At 40.5% G+C, this 21,544-nt stretch overlaps 1 protein-coding gene across 1 annotated transcript in view; it reads right to left on the bottom strand.

The window, feature by feature from the left end:
- The window catches only part of LOC120062947 (fibroblast growth factor 5-like), a 26,988-nt gene extending 7,393 nt beyond the window's left edge, over positions 1-19,595 (bottom strand). The window contains exons 1-3 of the mRNA XM_039013000.1: positions 19,539-19,595; positions 18,882-19,071; positions 8,608-8,711 (exon numbers count right to left, since the gene is read on the bottom strand). Of these exons, the coding sequence (XP_038868928.1) occupies positions 8,608-8,711; positions 18,882-19,071; positions 19,539-19,595 (351 nt within the window). The remainder of the gene's footprint in view (positions 1-8,607; positions 8,712-18,881; positions 19,072-19,538) is intronic.
- Between the last annotated feature and the right edge of the window lie 1,949 nt (positions 19,596-21,544).

Below are 21,544 nucleotides of genomic sequence, written 5' to 3'. Positions count from 1 at the left end.
AATCACAATATAGTTGTTGAATAAGTAACAGAGACTTTTAACATTCAAGAAAATCATCATGATTTTTCACAGTAAATGTGAATTGATTGATACAGGCAGTAAATGTGAATTGATTGATACAGGCAGTAAATGTGAATTGATTGATACAGGCAGTAAATGTGAATTGATTGATACAGGCAGTAAATGTAAATTGATTGATACAGGCAGTAAATGTGAACTGATTGATAAATGTGAACTTGATTGATAAGTAACCCATTCCTCAACTCTTAAAAAAAAAAAAAATCTCACAAGATGTTTGTCTTGTGGCTCCCTAAACTAACTGCTAAAAATACCTTTGGTGGGAAACTATAAACTGTAAGATGTAGGAGAGGATGGAGATGGCCACGTCCTCAACCCTACGATGCCTTGTATAACCCCGTTCTGTTGGTGCTGAAACAACAACAGGGTTCTGCTTTGTTGAAGAGCGCAGCATAGCAGAACCAGATGCCATTAAAGCCGCTCTGTAAACACGTCACTCACGAGATGAGCTGCCATAACAACAGAGGCAGAGGCATCGACTTCATAAGTTGTTCTAAAATCACCAACATCCTCTGGGTATTGTTGTTTTGAATTATAATTTGAAAAATGTATGGGAAAACCCTTGATGGTTGTGGGTGGGTGACTTAAACAGTTTTAGCCCGACAGTGCAGTAAATTCTACAAACACATTGAAAGGCGTTACTGTAGCGCTTGTGCACAGCTAGTTGAGAGGTATAATGTAGGCCTGCAGTACAACAGGCTGTACAATAATGATTCCAACAGTTCTTCTTTTTAAAACGGTCCTGTGTGGCTCAGTTAGTAAGAATGTTGTGCTTGTGATTCCAGGTCTGTGGATTCAAATCCCTCAAAAATGTATGTGGATCCTTTGGATAGAAGTGTAACAGTCAAAACTTTAGACACACCTACTATTTCATGGGTTTTTCTTTATTTTTACTATTTTCTACATTGTAGAATAAAATTGAAGACATCAAAACTATGAAATAACACATATGGAATCATGTAGTAACCAAACAAGTGTTAAACAAATCAAAGTATATTTAAAATTTTAGATTCTTCAAATAGCCACCCTTTGCCTTGATGACAGCTTTGCACACTCTTGGCATTCTCTCAACCAGCTTCATAAGGAATGCTTTTCCAACAGTCTTGTAAGGAGTTTCCACATATGCTGGCTGCTTTTCTTTCACTTTGCGGTCCAACTCATCCCAAACCATCTCAATTGGGATGAGGTCAGGGGATTGTGGAGGCCAGGTCATCTGATGCAGCACTCCATCACTCTGCTTCTTGGTCAAATAGCCCTTACACAGCCTGGAGGTGTTTTGGGTTAATGTCCTGCTGAAAAACAAATGTTAGTCCAGCTAAACGCAAAGCAGATGGGATGGTGTATCTCTGCAGAATGCTGTGGTAGCCATGCTGGTTAAGTGTGACTTGAATTCTAAATAAATTACAGACAGTGTCACCAGCAAAGCACCCCCACACCATCACACCTCCTCCTCCATGCTTCATGGTGGGAACCACACATGCAGAGATTATCCTACTCTACGTCTCACAAAGACACGGCGGTTGGAATCCAAAAATATCACATTTGGACTCATCAGACCAAAAGTTAAATAACCACAGGTCTAATGTCCATTGCTCATGTTTCTTTGCCCAAGCAAGTCTCTTCTTCTTATTGGTGTCCTTTAGTAGTGGTTTCTTTGCAGCAATTGGACCATGAAGGCCTGATTCATAGTCTCCTCTGAACAGTTGATGTTGAGATATGTCTGTTACTTGAACTCTGTGACGCATTTGGGCTGCAATCTTAGCTCAAATGAACTTATACTACGCAGCAGAGGTAACTCTGGGTCTTCCTGTCCTGTGGCGGTCCTCATGAGAGACAGTTTCATCATAGCGCTTGATGGTTTTTACGACTCCACTTGAAGAAACTTTCAAAGTTCTTGACATTTTCCGGATTGACTGACCTTCATGACTTAAAGTAATGATGGACTGCTGTTTCTCTTTGCTTATTTGAGCTGTTCTTTCTATAATATGGACTTGGTCTTTTACCAACACAACTGATTGGTTCAAACGCATTAAGAAAGAAAGAAATTCCACAAATTAACTTTTAACAAGGCACACCTGTTAATTGATATGCATTCCAGATGACTCTCTCTCCCTCTCTCCCTCTCTCCCTCTCTCTCTCTCTCTCTCTCTCTCTCTCTCTCTCTCTCTCTCTCTCTCTCCCTCTCTCTTCCTCTCTCCCTCTCTCTCTCTCTTTCTCTCTCCATCTCTCTTTCTCTCTCCCTCTCTCTCTCTCTCTCTTTCTCTCTCTCTCTCTCGCTCTCTCGCTGTCACTCTCTCTCTCTCTTTCTCTCTCCCTCTCTCTCTCTCTTTCTCTCTCCCTCTCTCTTCCTCTCTCCAGCTCTCTCTCTCTCTTTCTCTCTCCCTCCCTCTTCCTCTCTCCAGCTCTCTCTCTCTCTCCCTCTCTTCCTCTCTCTCTGTCTCTCTCCCTCTCTTCCTCTCTCTCTCTCTCTCTCTCTCTCTCCCTCCCCCCCTCTCTCTCTCTCTCTCTCTTCCTCTCTCTCTCTCTCTCTCTCTCTCTCTCTCTCTCTCTCTCTCCCTCTCTCTCTCTCTCTCACCCTCTCTGTATCTCTCCCCGTACTTCCCTCCATCGCTCACTCCCCTGTTTGTTCAATACATCCAGGTGACCTTTCACCTTAGAAGAGATTATGTGTGTAATGGCGGGCTGGGTAGGTCAGCGTAATATATATCGCCCATTATTCCAGACAATAAAATTCCACTGTGAAAACATCTAAATATGAACTATGACAGACGGATAACAACATAAAGACAATTTGTGAAACCAGATCCCCCCCCCCGACCACAGACAGACGAGCCCCCCGAGCCGGGGTGTGTGTGTGTGTGTGTGTGTGTGTGTGTGTGTGTGTGTGTGTGTGTGTGTGTGTGTGTGTGTGTGTGTGTGTGTGTGTGTGTGTGTGTGTGTGTGTGTGTGTGTGTGTGTGTGTGTGTCTGTGTGTGTGTGTTGAGAGCGAGGAGAATCCCGACTAATTCTCCACTGATGGATCCTATACAGCTGGACTAACTATAATTGTCCACTGTGTCTGCAGCGGCTTATGGGGCTCTTCACATTTATCCCTTTGTTTCTCTCTGACACTCTCTCTCTCTGTCTGTCTCGTTCACTCACTCTGTCTCTCTCTTTCTCCCTAACTGTCTCGTTCACTCACTCTTTCTCTCTCTCCATGTCTGTCTGTCTGTCTGTCTGTCTGTCTGTCTGTCTGTCTGTCTGTCTGTCTGTCTGTCTGTCTGTCTGTCTGTCTGTCTGTCTGTCTGTCTGTCTGTCTGTCTGTCTGTCTGTCTGTCTCTGTCTTTCTCTGTCTTTCTCTGTCTCTCTCTCTGTCTCTCTGTCTCTGTCTCTCTCTCACCCTCTCTCTCTCTCTCTGTCTCTCTCTCACCCTCTCTCTCTCTGTCTCTCTCTCTCTCTCTTTCTCTCTCTCTCTCTCATTTTCTCATCCTGTTCGGCAAGCGGGGGTCGACTAAATACATATTTCACCATTGCACACAGCAGGTTGACGTTTTTTGTCATGAATCTTGCCCTGAAGGCAGAACTGAGAGATTTCCCCTAGATGGGCCAGCTGCAAAGTCAAAATTTGATATATTCCAAACATTTATGAAAATCTAAATGTGCCTTTTGGTCTTAACTAAGGTTAGGGGTAACCATGTGGTTAAGGATAGGGTTAGGTATGTGGATAAGGATAGGGTTAGCCATGTGGTTAAGGATAGGGTTAGGTATGTGGTTAAGGATAGGGTTAGCCATGTGGTTAAGGATAGGGTTAGGTATGTGGTTAAGGATAGGGTTAGGTATGTGGTTAAGGATAGGGTTAGGTATGTGGTTAAGGATAGGGTTAGGCATGTGGTTAAGGATAGGGTTAGGTATGTGGTTAAGGATAGGGTTAGCCATGTGGTTAAGGATAGGGTTAGGTATGTGGTTAAGGATAGGGTTAGGTATGTGGTTAATGATAGGGTTAGGCATGTTGTTAAGGATAGGGTTAGGTATGTGGATAAGGATAGGGTTAGGTATGTGGTTAAGGATAGGGTTAGGCATGTTAGGTATGTGGTTAAGGATAGGGTTAGGCATGTGGTTAAGGATAGGGTTAGGTATGTGGTTAAGGATAGGGTTAGGTATGTGGTTAAGGATAGGGTTAGCCATGTGGTTAAGGATAGGGTTAGGTATGTGGTTAAGGATAGGGTTAGCCATGTGGTTAAGGATAGGGTTAGGTATGTGGTTAAGGATAGGGTTAGGTATGTGGTTAAGGATAGGGTTAGGTATGTGGTTAAGGATAGGGTTAGCCATGTGGTTAAGGATAGGGTTAGGTATGTGGTTAATGATAGGGTTAGGTATGTGGATAAGGATAGGGTTAGGTATGTGGATAAGGATAGGGTTAGGTATGTGGTTAAGGATAGGGTTAGGTATGTGGTTAAGGATAGGGTTAGGTATGTGGATAAGGATATGGTTAGGTATGTGGATAAGGATATGGTTAGGTATGTGGATAAGGATAGGGTTAGGTATGTGGATAAGGATAGGGTTAGGTATGTGGTTAAGGATATGGTTAGGTATGTGGATAAGGATAGGGTTAGGTATGTGGATAAGGATATGGTTAGGTATGTGGATAAGGATATGGTTAGGTATGTGGATAAGGATAGGGTTAGGTATGTGGTTAAGGATAGGGTTAGGTATGTGGTTAAAGATAGGGTTAGGCATGTTGTTAAGGATAGGGTTAGGTATGTGGATAAGTATAGGGTTAGGTATGTGGTTAAGGATAGGGTTAGGCATGTTAGGTATGTGGTTAAGGATAGGGTTAGGCATGTGGTTAAGGATAGGGTTAGGTATGTGGTTAAGGATAGGGTTAGGTATGTGGTTAAGGATAGGGTTAGCCATGTGGTTAAGGATAGGGTTAGGTATGTGGTTAAGGATAGGGTTAGCCATGTGGTTAAGGATAGGGTTAGGTATGTGGTTAAGGATAGGGTTAGGTATGTGGTTAAGGATAGGGTTAGGTATGTGGTTAAGGATAGGGTTAGCCATGTGGTTAAGGATAGGGTTAGGTATGTGGTTAATGATAGGGTTAGGTATGTGGATAAGGATAGGGTTAGGTATGTGGATAAGGATAGGGTTAGGTATGTGGTTAAGGATAGGGTTAGGTATGTGGTTAAGGATAGGGTTAGGTATGTGGATAAGGATATGGTTAGGTATGTGGATAAGGATATGGTTAGGTATGTGGATAAGGATAGGGTTAGGTATGTGGATAAGGATAGGGTTAGGTATGTGGTTAAGGATATGGTTAGGTATGTGGATAAGGATAGGGTTAGGTATGTGGATAAGGATATGGTTAGGTATGTGGATAAGGATATGGTTAGGTATGTGGATAAGGATAGGGTTAGGTATGTGGTTAAGGATAGGGTTAGGTATGTGGTTAAAGATAGGGTTAGGCATGTTGTTAAGGATAGGGTTAGGTATGTGGATAAGGATAGGGTTAGGTATGTGGATAAGGATATGGTTAGGTATGTGGATAAGGATATGGTTAGGTATGTGGATAAGGATAGGGTTAGGTATGTGGTTAAGGATAGGGTTAGGTATGTGGTTAAAGATAGGGTTAGGTATGTGGATAAGGATATGGTTAGGTATGTGGATAAGGATAGGGTTAGGTATGTGGATAAGGATAGGGTTAGGTATGTGGTTAAGGATAGGGTTAGGTATGTGGTTAAGGATAGGGTTAGGTATGTGGATAAGGATATGGTTAGGTATGTGGATAAGGATATGGTTAGGTATGTGGATAAGGATAGGGTTAGGTATGTGGATAAGGATAGGGTTAGGTATGTGGTTAAGGATATGGTTAGGTATGTGGATAAGGATAGGGTTAGGTATGTGGATAAGGATATGGTTAGGTATGTGGATAAGGATATGGTTAGGTATGTGGATAAGGATAGGGTTAGGTATGTGGTTAAGGATAGGGTTAGGTATGTGGTTAAAGATAGGGTTAGGTATGTGGATAAGGATAGGGTTAGGTATGTGGATAAGGATAGGGTTAGGTATGTGGATAAGGATAGGGTTAGGTATGTGGATAAGGATAGGGTTAGGTATGCTGAGAAGGATTATTACCACAGCAAGTAAGGTACTTGGAGTCAAACAGACAGGCCTGGATGAGATCTTTAAGGTCAGGGCCCTCCGTAAGGCTCACAAAATCATTTTAGACCCAAGTCACCCCCTGTACCTGGACTTTGAATTACTCCCCTCTGGGCGCAGGTATAGGGCACCCCTCAGCAGGAAAAATAGAACGAGACAATCATTTGTGCCAGGTGTGATATCCCTCTTAAATAGCTTGGGCAAATGTTCCCATTGACCTTTAAGGCCAGCAGGCTAGTCTTTGTTTTAAATGTTTTAAATGTTTTAAATGTTTTATTTTTTTAAATTTCTTATTTCTTACTATTATTTTATTTTTTTATTGGTGCGTGACTGTTATTGAAAGTTGTATTGTCAATCTTGTTTTGTATTTAACGCCACTTTAAATGTGTACATGACACTGCAACAAAATTTCCCCATGGGGACAATAAAGTAAGTAAGTAAGTAAGTAAGTAAGGTATGTGGATAAGGATAGGGTTAGGTATGTGGATAAGGATAGGGTTAGGCATGTGGTTAAGGATAGGGTTAGCCATGTGGTTAAGGATAGGGTTAGGTATGTGGATAAGGATAGGGTTAGGTATGTGGATAAGGATAGGGTTAGCCATGTGGTTAAGGATAGGGTTAGGTATGTGGATAAGGATATGGTTAGGTATGTGGATAAGGATATGGTTAGGTATGTGGATAAGGATAGGGTTAGGTATGTGGATAAGGATAGGGTTAGGTATGTGGATAAGGATAGGGTTAGGTATAACATCTGATTGTATGACTTTGTGACTGTGCAACTAGACCACTATGCAGAACTGCCTCCAGAACCAGATTCATGATGAAACATTCTAACCTGCTTGTATACAGAGTCCCTCTATTCCTCCCTCCCTCCCTCCCTCCCTCCCTCCCTCCCTCCCTCCCTCCCTCCCTCCCTCCCTCCCTCCCTCCCTCCCTCCCTCCCTCCCTCTCTCAGTCTCTGTGTCTCAATCTCTCTCTGTGTTTCTCCACCCCTCTCTCTCTGTATTTCTCCCCTCTCTCTCTCTCTCTCTCTCTCTCTCTCTCTCTCTCTCTCGCTCTCGCTCTCTCTCTCTCCCTCTCTCTCTCTCTCTCTTTCTATCTCCCTCTCTCTCTCTATTTCTCCCTCTCTCTCTCTCTCTCTCTCTGTATGTCTCCCTCGCTCTCTCTCTCTTTCTATCTCACTCTCTCTCTTTCTCTCTCTCTCTCGCTCTCTCTCTCTCTCTCTCTGGACTAATCTTTTCTAACACATGTATATAGGGAGAGGCTTGTATCTATCTACCCAGCCTGTCAGCCCAGGCTTCCTACTGCTGACTGTCAACGGAACAGAGGAACTTGCTGGCTGGCTGTCCGCCTGGCTGGCTAACTGGTTGACTGGCAGGCCGGCTGACTGGCCTGCTTACAAGCAGCAGTATGTTTGTCTGGGGACATCTGCAACTCTCAAGATGGTTCACATTTGTTGTCAGTGACTTTCATCTGTCTTAGTGTTCAGGCAAAGTTCAATGCAATAAACAATGGAGTTTCTGCACGCCTCTCCTCAGATGTAAAATGGGATCCATATTGGGCCGCGTACGCCGCCCTGAAGCCTTCCTAACTTGGGCTAGTCTCTCCTTCAAAATGCAATGTCCGTATCCAAAATGGTCGCAAAAGTAGTCCACTACAGTATATAGCGAATAGGGTGTCATTTCAGACACAGACAAACGGTAGTTGGTCGGCTACTTACCACGGACACAGACAACGGTAGTTAATAGGAGACTTACCACGGACACAGACAACGGTAGCTAATAGGCTACTTACCATGGACACAGACAACGGTAGTTAAAACTTCTTCTTAATAGGGGGCGCCATTTCCACTTTGGGAAAAAATGGTGCCCAAATTAAACGGCCTCGTACTCTGTTCTAGATCATACAATATGCATATTATTATTACTATTGGATAGAAAACACTCTGAAGTTTCTAAAACTGTTTGAATTATATCTGTGAGTAAAACTGAGACACAGACAATGGTAGTTAATAGGCTAATTACCACGGACACAGACAACGGTAGTTAATAGGCTACTTACCACGGACACAGACAACGGTAGTTAATAGGCTACTTACCACGGACACAGACAATGGTAGTTATTAGGCTACTTACCACGGACACAGACAACGGTAGTTAATGGGCTACTTACCACGGACACAGACAACGGTAGTTAATAGGCTACTTACCACGGACACAGACAACGGTAGTTAATAGGCTACTTACCACGGACACAGACAATGGTAGTTATTAGGCTACTTACCACGGACACAGACAACGGTAGTTAATGGGCTACTTACCACGGACACAGACAACGGTAGTTAATAGGCTACTTACCACGGACACAGACAACGGTAGTTATTAGGCTACTTACCACGGCGTGAAGCCTTCCTCTCTTGTTCATGGACAGGAATTTGTTACTGTAGACTCCTCGGATACCGATGACGCCCTGAGATACAGCAAAGAGCTCCAGGACACCTGAGAATAGAAACAACATGTTGTCGTCATCACAACATCAGGATAAACTAATGTATTGGATACTATTTTCTAGGAGTCCTCTCTATATCTGTCTGTCTGTCTGTCTGTCTGTCTGTCTGTCTGTCTGTCTGTCTGTCTGTCTGTCTGTCTGTCTGTCTGTCTGTCTGTCTGTCTGTCTGTTTGTCTCTTTCTCTGTCTCTCTCTCTCTCTCTCTCTCTCTCGCTCTCTCTCTCTCTCTCTCTCTCTCTCTCTCTCTCTGGCTCTCTCTCTCTCTCTCTCTCGCTCTCTCTCTAGGTTTCTCAATCAAACCAGTCGAACATACAGAATATTAGAAAATACAGTACAACACACAGTAGAACATACAGCAGAACATACAGTAGAACACAGAGTAGAACATAGAGCAGAACATACAACAGAACACACAGTAGAACATACAGCAGACCATAGAGTATAACACAGAGTAGAGCATACAGCAGAACATACAGCAGAACATACAGTAGAACATACAGTAGAACATAATGTAGAACATACAGCAAAACATATAGTAGAACACACAGCAAAACACACAGTAGAACATACAGCAGAAAATAATGTAGATTAGAACAGACAGTAGATTAGAACATACGGTAGATTAGAACATACAGTAGACCATACAGTAGATTAGAACATACAGTAGAACATACAGTAAAACACACAGTAGAACATACAGCAGAACATACAGTAGATTAGAACATACAGTAGAAAATACAGTAGATTAGAACATACAGTAGAACATACAGTAGATTAGAACATACAGTAGATTAGAACATACAGTAGATTAGAACATACAGTAGATTAGAACATACAGTAGAACATACAGTAGATTAGAACATACAGTAGATTAGAACATACAGTAGAACATACAGTAGATTAGAACATACAGTAGATTAGAACATACAGTAGAACATACAGTAGATTAGAACATACAGTAGAACATACAGTAGATTAGAACATACAGTAGAACATACAGTAGATTAGAACATACAGTAGAAAATACAGTAGATTAAAACATACAGTAGATTAGAACATACAGTAGAACATACAGTAGATTCGAACATACAGTAGAACATACAGTATAATTTAATGTAGAACATACAGTAGAACATACAGCAGAACATACAGCAGAACATACAGTAGAACATAATGTAGAACATACAGCAAAACATATAGTAGAACACACAGCAAAACACACAGTAGAACATACAGCAGAAAATAATGTAGATTAGAACAGACAGTAGATTAGAACATACGGTAGATTAGAACATACAGTAGACCATACAGTAGATTAGAACATACAGTAGAACATACAGTAAAACACACAGTAGAACATACAGCAGAACATACAGTAGATTAGAACATACAGTAGAAAATACAGTAGATTAAAACATACAGTAGATTAGAACATACAGTAGAACATACAGTAGATTAGAACATACAGTAGAACATACAGTAGATTAGAACATACAGTAGAACATACAGTAGATTCGAACATATAGCAGAACATACAGCAGAATATACTGTAGAACACACAGTAGAACATACAGTAGAACATACAGTAGAACATACAGTATAACATAATGTAGAACATAATGTGGAACATACAGTAGAACATACAGTAGAACATAATGTAGAACATAATGTGGAACATACAGTAGAACATACAGTATAACATATTGTAGAACATACAGTAGAGCATACAGCAGAACATACAGCAGAACATACAGCAGAATATACTGTAGAACATACAGTAGAACATACAGCAGAACATACAGCAGAACATAATGAGGAACATACAGTAGAACATACAGTATAACATATTGTAGAACATACAGTAGAACATACAGCAGAACATACAGCAGATCACACAGCAGAACATACAGCAGTACATACAGCAGAACATACAGCAGAACACACAGTAGATTAGAACATAAAGTAGATTAGAACATACAGTAGCACATACAGTAGAACAAACAGTAGAACGTACAGCTGAACATACAGTAGAACATAATGTAGAACATACAGTAGATTGGAACATGCAGTAGAGTAGAACATACAGTAGATTAGAACATACAGCAGAACAAACAGTAGAACATACAGCTGAACATACAGTAGAACATAATGTAGAACATACAGTAGATTAGAACATACAGTAGAGTAGAACATACAGTAGATTAGAACATACAGTAGAACATAGAGTAGAGTAGAACACACAGTAGAGTAGAACATACAGTAGGTTAGAACCTACAGTAGAACATACAGTAGATTAGAACATACAGTAGAACATACAGAAGAACATACAGTAGAGTAGAACATACAGTAGATTAGAACATACAGTATAACATACAGTAGATTAGAACATACAGTAGAACATACAGTAGATTAGAACAAACAGTAGAACATTCAGTAGATTAGAACATACAGTAGAACATACTGTAGAATAAACCGTAGAACATACAGTAGAACAGACAGCAGAACATAATGTAGAACATACAGTAGATTAGAACATACAGTATATTAGAACATACAGAAGATTAGAACATACAGTAGATTAGAACATACAGTAGAACACACAGTAGAACATTCAGCAGAACACACAGCAGAACATACAGTAGAACATACAGTAGAACATCATGTAGAACATAAAGTAGATTAGAACATGCAGTAGATTAGAACATACAGTAGATTAGAACATACAGTAGAACATACAGCAGAACAAACAGTAGAACATACAGCTGAACATACAGTAGAACATAATGTAGAACATACAGTAGATTAGAACATACAGTAGAACATACAGTAGAGTAGAACATACAGTAGATTAGAACATACAGTATAACATACAGTAGATTAGAACATACAGTAGAACATACAGTAGATTAGAACATACAGTAGAACATACAGTAGATTAGAACAAACAGTAGAACATTCAGTAGATTAGAACATACAGTAGAACATACTGTAGAATAAACAGTAGAACATACAGTAGAAAAGACAGCAGAACATAATGTAGAACATACAGTAGATTAGAACATACAGTATATTAGTACATACAGAAGATTAGAACATACAGTAGAACATACAGCAGAACAGACAGCAGAACATAATGTAGAACATACAGTATATTAGAACATACAGAAGATTAGAACATACAGTAGATTAGAACATACAGTAGATTAGAACATACAGTAGAACATACAGTAGAAAATACAGTAGATTAGAACACACAGTAGAACATACAGAGAGTAGAACATACAGTAGATTAGAACATACAGTAGAACATACAGTAGAACATACAGTAGAGTAGAACATACAGTAGAACATATAGTAGATTAGAACATACAGTAGAACAAACAGTAGAACATACAGTAGAGTAGAACATACAGTAGAACATACAGTAGATTAGAACATACAGTAGAAAATTCAGTAGATTAGAACATACAGTAGAACATACAGTAGAATAAACAGTAGAACATACAGCAGAACATACAGTAGAACATACAGTAGAACATACAGTAGAACATAATGAGGAACATACAGTAGATTAGAACATACAGTAGATTAGAACATACAGTAAAACATTCACTAGATTATAACATACAGTAGAACACACAGTAGAACATAATGTAGAACATAATGTGGAACCTACAGTAGAACATACAGTAGAACATAATGAGGAACATACAGTGGAACATACTGTAGAACGTACGGCAGAACACACAGCAGAACACACAACAGAACATACATTAGAACATACAGTAGAACATACAGTCGAACACACAGTAGAACATAATGTAGAACACACAGTAGAACATACAGCAGAACATACAGTAGATTAGAACATACAGTAGATTAGAACATACAGCAGAACATAATGTAGAACATACAGTAGAACATACAGCAGAACATACAGCAGATCACACAGCAGAACATACAGCAGAACATACAGTATAATTTAATGTAGAACATACAGTAGAACATACAGTAGAACACACAGTAGAACATACAGTATAATTTAATGTAGAACATACAGTAGAACATACAGTATAACATACAGCAGAACACACAGTAGAACATACAGCAGAACATACAGTAGATTAGAACATACAGTAGGTTAGAACATACAGTAGATTAGAACATACAGTAGAACATACAGTATAATTTAATGTAGAACATACAGTAGAACATACAGTAGAACATACAGTAGAACACACAGCAGAACATACAGTATAATTTAATGTAGAACATACAGTAGAACATACAGTAGAACATACAGCAGAACACACAGTAGAACATACAGCAGGAACATACAGTAGATTAGAACATACAGTAGATTAGAACATACAGTAGATTAGAACATACAGTAGAACATACAGCAGAACATACAGTAGATTAGAACATACAGTAGATTAGAACATACAGTAGAACATACAGTAGATTAGAACATACAGTAGAACATACAGCAGAACATACAGTAGATTAGAACATACAGTAGATTAGAACATACAGTAGATTAGAACATACAGTAGAACATACAGCAGAACATACAGTAGAACATACAGCAAAACATAGAGTAGAACATAATGTAGAACATACAGTAGAACATAAAGTAGAACATACAATAGAACATACAGTAGAACATACAGTAGAAAATAATGTTGAACATAGAGCAGAACACACAGTAGAACACACAGCAGAACATACAGCTGAACATACAGTAGAAAATACAGCTGAACATACAGTAGAACATAATGTGAACATACAGTAGATTAGAACATGCAGTAGATTAGAACATACAGTAGAACATACAGTAGAAAATATAGTAGATTAGAACATACAGTAGAACATACAGTAGAACATACAGTATTACATACAGTAGATTAGAACATACAGTAGAACATACAGTAGATTAGAACATACGGTAGATTAGAACAGACAGAAGATTAGAACAGACAGTAGAACATAATGAGGAACATACATTAGATTAGAACATACAGTAGAACATAATGAGGAACATACATTAGATTAGAACATACATTGGATTAGAACATACAGTAGAACATACAGTAGATTAGAACATACAGTAGAACATACCGTAGATTAGAACATACAGAAGATTAGAACAGACAGTAGAACATAATGAGGAACATACAGTAGAACATACAGTAGATTAGAACATACAGAAGATTAGAACAGACAGTAGAACATAATGAGGAACATACAGTAGATTAGAACATACAGTAGAACATACAGTAGAAAATACAGTATTACATACAGTAGAGCAGAACATACAGTAGAACATACAGTAGATTAGAACATACATTAGATTAGAACAGACAGTAGAACATAATGAGGAACATACAGTAGATTAGAACATACAGTAGAACATACAGTAGAAAATACAGTATTACATACAGTAGAGCAGAACATACAGTAGAACATACAGCAGAACATACAGCAGAACACACAGCAGAATGTATGTTAGGGCAGAGGAAATGTAACCACTTTTAAATGTATATATCTTACATCCAGATAGCAATTTACTATTGAACAGATTTCCAGATGACAGACTGTAACTTTAAGAACAGCTATGTTTAGAGAGAGAGAGAGAGAGAGAGAGAGAGAGACAGAGAGAGAGAGAGAGAGAGAGAGAGAGAGAGAGAGGAGAGAGAGAGAGAGAGAGAGAGAGAGAGAGAGACCAGAACATCCAATCAATCATGATAAACCAAATTACAACACAGTCAAAACAAAATTATATTGCTTATTGGGAAACACAAGCACAAACACAAAGCAAAATGCAGTGCTATCTGGCCCTAAATCGACAGTACACTGTGGCTAAATATTTGACCATGGTTACTGATCAAAACCTTAGAAAAACCTTGACAAAGTACAGGCTCAGTGAGCACAGCCTTGCCATTGAGAATGGTAGACACAGGAAAACCTGGCTCCCTGTAGAGGAAAGGCTGTGCAACCACTGCACAACAGCAGAACCTGAGACGGAGCTGCATTTCCTGACAAAATGTTAAAAATATAAAACAATTAGAGAGTGTCATTTCAAATTTGAAACCCTTATTCAAGGTTTCAAAGACCTCTCTGACGAGGATAGGCTACCTGTCCTGTTGGGGGAGGACGCAGAGAGCTGTGGGTTGGCAGCGCACTACATTACTGCCTGCCATAAGTTGAGGGACAGTGTCTGACAAACCAATCAACCTGCACATGTCCTCTACTGTATGTTATTGTTATTGTTGAATGTATGGTTATTTTGACCCTTGGTTATTGTTGTTACTGTTGTCCCGTTGACCATTTTGATTCTCATTTTTATATTGTAAATAAGCTTTGGCAATATGTACATTGTTACGTCATGCCAATAAAGCAAATTGAATTGAATTGAATTGAGAGAGAGAGAGACAGAGAGAGAGAGAGACAGAGAGAGAGAGAGACAGAGAGAGAGAGACAGAGAGAGAGAGACAGAGAGAGAGAGAGAGAGAGAGAGAGAGAGAGAGAGAGAGAGAGAGAGAGAGAGAGAGAGAGAGAGAGAGAGAGAGAGAGAGAGAGAGAGAGAGAGCTTTAAACAGTTTACCAAGTAAATGAGAGTTAGTAGATATCTGGGGTGGTGGAGTCTCCTGAAGGTCAAAGCCTGATTGATATGAATCTGTTGGCTTGAGACACACAATGACACTTTGTAGATTCCTGCTCCTAAATCAATAGAACTGTTGTTTTGACCTTATATAAGTATTACTAGAATTACTATAGGCCAGTGTTCCCGAACTCCAATCCTCGAGTACCCCCCCCCCCCCCCCAACTAACAGCACACATTTTGTTTTAGCCCGAAACGCGCACCCCTGATTTAACTTGTCAACTAATCATCAAGCCCTTGATGAGTTGACCACTGGAGGACTGGAGTTAGGAAACACTGCACTAGGCAACTTGTCCTCGTTGAGATTGTCTTGTCAAAAAAGTACTTCTGCATAGTATATATTAGTTATAAGATCTGGATATAAAATTACATTTTGAGACTAGGCTACAACTCTTACATTTTCCATCACTGTCATTATCATACACAAAACTAGAGTAACATTATTTAACTAGCTCAACTTTTTTGCCAATAACACACAAATAATTTCATTTTTTTTATTATTTTTTTTATTATACATAACACTTTTTGACTGAGGAAACAGAAGGAAGAACTAGGAAACAGATATGTCTAAACTTCGTAACACACAGAGCCAATGACAACCATCCAAACATGTTTCACATTGCATTGTTATGATAACAACCATACTGATGTCCAAACCAAAACATCCTGGTCTCTCTGCTGCACCTGTTTTATGTATGCAGATAGACCTGCCAATGTCCCAAACAGTCCCAAACAAACCATACAGATAGACCTGCCAATGTCCCAAACAGTCCCTAACAAACCACACAGATAGACCTGCCAATGTCCCAAACAGTCCCAAATAAACCACACAGATAGACCTGCCAATGTCCCAAACAGTCCCTAACAAACCACACAGATAGACCTGCCAATGTCCCAAACAATCCCAAACAAACCATACAGATAGACCTGCCAATGTCCCAAACAGTCCCTAACAAACCACACAAGCAGACCAGCCAATGTCTCAAACAGTCCCAAACAAACCACACAGATAGACCTGCCAATGTCCCAAACAATCCCAAACAAACCACACAGATAGACCTGCCAATGTCCCAAACAATCCCAAACAAACCACACAGATAGACCTGCCAATGTCCCAAACAGTCCCAAATAAGCCACACAGATAGACCTGCCAATGTCCCAAACAGTCCCAAATAAGCCACACAGGCAGACCTGCCAATGTCCCAAACAGTCCCAAATAAGCCACACAGGCAGACCTGCCAATGTCCCAAACAGTCCCAAATAAGCCACACAGATAGACCTGCCAATGTCCCAAACAGTCCCAAATAAGCCACACAGGCAGACCTGCCAATGTCTCAAACAGTCCCAAACAAACCACACAGATAGACCTGCCAATGTCTCAAACAGTCCCTAACAAACCACACAGATAGACCTGCCAATGTCTCAAACAGTCCCAAACAAACCACACAAGCAGACCAGCCAATGTCTCAAACAGTCCCAAACAAACCACACAGATAGACCTGCCAATGTCTCAAACAGTCCCTAACAAACCACACAGGCAGACCTGCCAATGTCTCAAACAGTCCCAAATAAACCATACAGGCAGACCTGCCAATGTCTCAAACAGTCCCAAATAAACCACACAGGCAGACCTGCCAATGTCCCAAACAGTCCCAAATAAACCACACAGGCAGACCTGCCAATGTCCCAAACAGTCCCAAATAAACCACACAGGCAGACCTGCCAATGTCCCAAACAGTCCCAAATAAACCACACAGGCAGACCTGCTAATGTCTCAAACAGTCCCAAATAAACCATACAGGCAGATCTGTCAATGTCTCAAACAGTCCCAAATAAACCACACAGGCAGATCTGTCAATGTCTCAAACAGTCCCAAATAAACCATACAGGCAGACCTGCCAATGTCTCAAACAATCCCAAACAAACCATACAGATAGACCTGCCAATGTCTCAAACAGTCCCAAATAAACCACACAGATAGACCTGCCAATGTCCCAAACAGTCCCAAATAAACCACACAGGCAGACCTGCCAATGTCTCAAACAGTCCCAAATAAACCAGTTCAGCCAGGCGGTCGAACTCCAGTCCAGGCAACAGCTTCTCAGGGCCACCAGTAAGTTAGTAACATGAGGCTTAGGATAAGTGTATAAATGGCTTGGGTACTATATCTGTTGTCTGTGACTGCCATGTGTAGCTAAACCACTAATCTTATCCCTAGTCATAAATTATATAGTGTGTTATTTAACAGGTATTTTATGTCAAACACAACACTTCCCTGGTTACATGTAGCTTTATGGAGTGATTTAGTCTTCTTAAAACATATTTCTGGTAAAATACAAAATTTTATTAAGGTGGAAGTCATGAATATATGACAGCCAGGTCGCTCAAGATCCTCTGGGGAATTGGATGTCCGTCCAGGTAAACAGGAAGTCGGGAGATGACATCAACACCAGCCACTAAGTGGAACGGTGAGTGCTGTCACCATCAAGTAGGCTTGGGTTTCGGATGGGTGTTGTGGATAGGGATGGCGGAAGGACGCGAGCTCTGACTCCGGGGGTCGGGCGTTCAATCCCTGAGCTAGGCACTCATTATTATTATTATTATTATTATTTTATTTCAATCCTATCCCGAAACCTTAACCATTAACTTAACCATTTGGAAATAATGCCTAAACTTAATAACCTCTATGGGATCGGTGTCCCTATACAGGGACGGTTGATGCTAACGTGCGCTAATGTGATTAGAATGACGTTGTAAGTAACATCCACATTTCCGGGACATAGACATGTCTTTATATGTGCAGAAAGTTTAAATTCTTGTTAATCTAACTGCACTGTCCAATTTACAGTAGATATTACAGTGAAAAAAAAGACCCTGCTATTGTTTGAGAAGACTGCACAACAACCATCAACTTTTACCACGGCAACTGGCTTCATACATTCACCTCTGAAGGTAAATAATGTACTTACATTCAGTAATTTGGCTCTGATTTGTCATCCTGAGGGTCCCAGAGATAAAATGTAGCATAGTTTAGTTGGATAAAATCAATTTTTATATTCAAATGTAGGAACTGGGTTTTACAGTTTGAACCCCTGCTGTTTCAAAATATGCATATCCTTGCTTCAGGTCCTGAGCTACAGGCAGTTAGATTTGGGTATGTCATTTAGGAGAAAATTGGAGAAAAAAAAGTGTATGATCCTTAATTAACCTTTGAAATGTGTTGTTCATGTACAAGGGGTTTGGTCGTCTGATTCTGCAGTGAGACTGTGAAAGCTTGTGCAATATTAATAGCCTGTTACACCTTTTGAGGATAAAAAGCAAAAGTTCAGAGGCAAACTGTATTTTCATCCTTATGTAGCCTACGTTCACGTTGGAAACACTGCAACACAATAAGTCGACAATAGTCTGCCATCACAGCATTACCTTCTCTCTTATTATTAGTCCAACCACTTGATACTCAGAGGCCTATTATAGCAAAAAATGGTTTAATAACTTACTTAACCGATTGGGTTGATGACTGCCGTTAACTCGTCCGTCGGTGTGTATCTGAAGATGAAAACCAATGCCAACCCGACAGTACAGTCTACAAGTCCTGCGTCCGGAACCACTGACTGTAGCCGCATCCAGAAGTTGGTCTTCCAAGGAGACGTATCCAAGGGATCCAGCGACCACGGCGGCGCAAATCAACTGCAGCAGAGCAAAGGTAAGAAGGGAAAGAGGAACATTCATTCTTCCAAAAAGGAAACTCTGTCTGTCCTCTGGCTCCGCTAGGCCACTTCTTCTTCTCTCATTGCGTTGTTGTGGTGTGTCCCGAGCTCACTGAAAAGCTCTGTGTGTAGTGCAAGTGCACGAGGAACCGTGCGCACACTAGAAACACATCCAGTTTCTGAAGACGCTCGTGGGCATTACCCCAGCCGTGCTGCGCGGTGGTCGGTGTGTGTAGCTGCTGCTGGGGGTGCTGGAGTGGCTCTGCTGGCCTGGCACACACGGAGATATTTATATCCAACAAAATGATGTCACTGCTTAATGCATGACTGAACTCTGAAGGACGCTTTCTCTCATCCGTATTTTTCCTCTAAAAAACACCAGCCCCTGCTCAATATCGATCTGCTCTGCCAACAGCAACTATGAGGCAAAAATAGGACAAAACTGACAGCGCAAATGTTCCTTCCAAAGGACTCCTCGGTGCCAGGACGCAGCATGCGCGGCATTTTACGCACGAGGAGGCATGTTTTCATAGATCTGCAGCACAGCAATAATTCATAACTGGAGAGAGAGAAAGAGAAAATGAGAGAGAGGGGGAGGATTTCTGTCGAAATCGGAGATTTTCTGTGTGGAAAGTTCAAACTTTGCGGTGCGACCTGAGTGCGAGGATATAAAGAAGAAGAACTGCGTGTCTGTGAGGGACAGTGGGTTTAAAATAGACCTACAGTTCCTCAGGTGACGCTTTACAGTTTGAACATCGCACATGCAGGGCAGGCAAACTCACGCAAGCACAGCGCTACTTAAATAGCTTATTTCTTTAGCCTACTTTATTATGCATTTAAACCCACATTACCGTTATTCTGTTCCCGACCGAGGAAATAGAATCCACTAGATTAGAATGTCCCTTTTTAATTTCAACCCTATCCATTTTGGGGAGATATTTAAATGGATTTTTAGAATTATAATGGACCATTAAATGTATTGCCGATTGTTTTTGAGAATTAGGTTACTGGTAGTAATTAACCTGTTGTGGTACCTATGTAATGCAGTAATTGTATAGGTAAGGTGGAGTATATTTTAAATATCATATCATCCAGATTTCATAAACATAATAGACGTTATTTTACAATACTGAGAAGACAGAAGCTATGACCTTTTATTGGGTTTTTTGATCTAAATTCAGATGTTCTACAATCAGACAATGTCGTTGTCTAATCCAGTTGTCTCCACTTCAGATCACACAGTGCTGATGATCACATAGTTCCATGCTGCATCCATGTGCTCCTGCCTCGGCAGGGATCCTGCTCTGTTATGGTGTCTGCATCCATGTGCTCCTGCCTCGGCAGGGATCCTGCTTTGTTATGGTGTCTGCATCATATGGGAAAACAGTTGTGTAGGAAATCAATATAAGCTGTAGCCAAGGCCAGGGCACAGACAAAACCATTTACATTACCTGCTTATACACCCCTCCTGTAGATTAAAGGTTTGTCAGTGGTAACATTTTACTTAAAGTTGGCAGGTATATTGCATGATAATTAGTACATCATTCTTTATTTACATTTTTTTGATTATTTATCATTTGTTAGATCATGGATTTTCAGTTATGAGAACAGAAGAGATTATAGCTGATCGTATTATTTTGGGCCTTCACTTTTCACATGCTTTTGCCACTGCCAACATTGTTTCTGAGACCGCTAGCTTTGAATGTTGGCCATTGATTATCTCCCCCATTGCGTGTGGATTAGGGGTTTTGTGGGCTGGAGGGGTCTGGTCTAATTGTCTGACACAAAACAAAGACTATACGACATTACATTACCTTCTATGTAAACAACCAAGGCACTGTTAAGACCCACTGTTGTAATGGCTACTCATTCCTGTGTGTGTGCGTGCACTTGCATACACATACGTATGTGCTTGTGTGTGTGTGTGTGTGTCTTCGTGCGTGTGTGTGTGTGTGTGTTCGTGAATGCTTGTGTGTGTGTGTCCGTGCGTGAGTGCGTGTTCGTGCATGTGTGCGCGTGTGTATGTGTGTGTGTATGTGTGCAAAGCATTCCAGTAACAGTGAGGTAACTTTAAGCCGTTGAGTCGTATAAACAAGATGATCCTGATGGATTCTTCTCACCCAATTGATCCCAGCTTTTAGACAGAGAGAAGAGAGTAGAGAGAGTAGATAGTAGAGAGAGTAGAGAGAATAGAGTAGAGAAGAGAGAGTAGAGAGAAGAGAGTAGAGAGAGTAGAGTAGAGAAGAGAGTAGAGAGAAGAGAGTAGAGAGAGTAGAGTAGAGAAGAGAGTAGAGAGAAGAGAGTAGAGAGAGTAGAGTAGAGAAGAGAGTAGAGAGAAGAGAGAAGAGAGAAGAGAGTAGAGAGTAGAGAGTAGAGAGAGTAGAGAGTAGAGAGTAGAGAGTAGAGAGAAGAGAGTAGAGAGAGTAGAGAGAAGAGAGAAGAGAGAGTAGAGT

The sequence above is a fragment of the Salvelinus namaycush genome, chromosome 18 (genome assembly GCF_016432855.1).
Source record: "Salvelinus namaycush isolate Seneca chromosome 18, SaNama_1.0, whole genome shotgun sequence".
NCBI classification, from domain to species: domain Eukaryota; kingdom Metazoa; phylum Chordata; class Actinopteri; order Salmoniformes; family Salmonidae; genus Salvelinus; species Salvelinus namaycush.
Note: the sequence above shows the minus strand (reverse complement) of the source record. Positions and strands in the feature narration are given on the sequence as shown.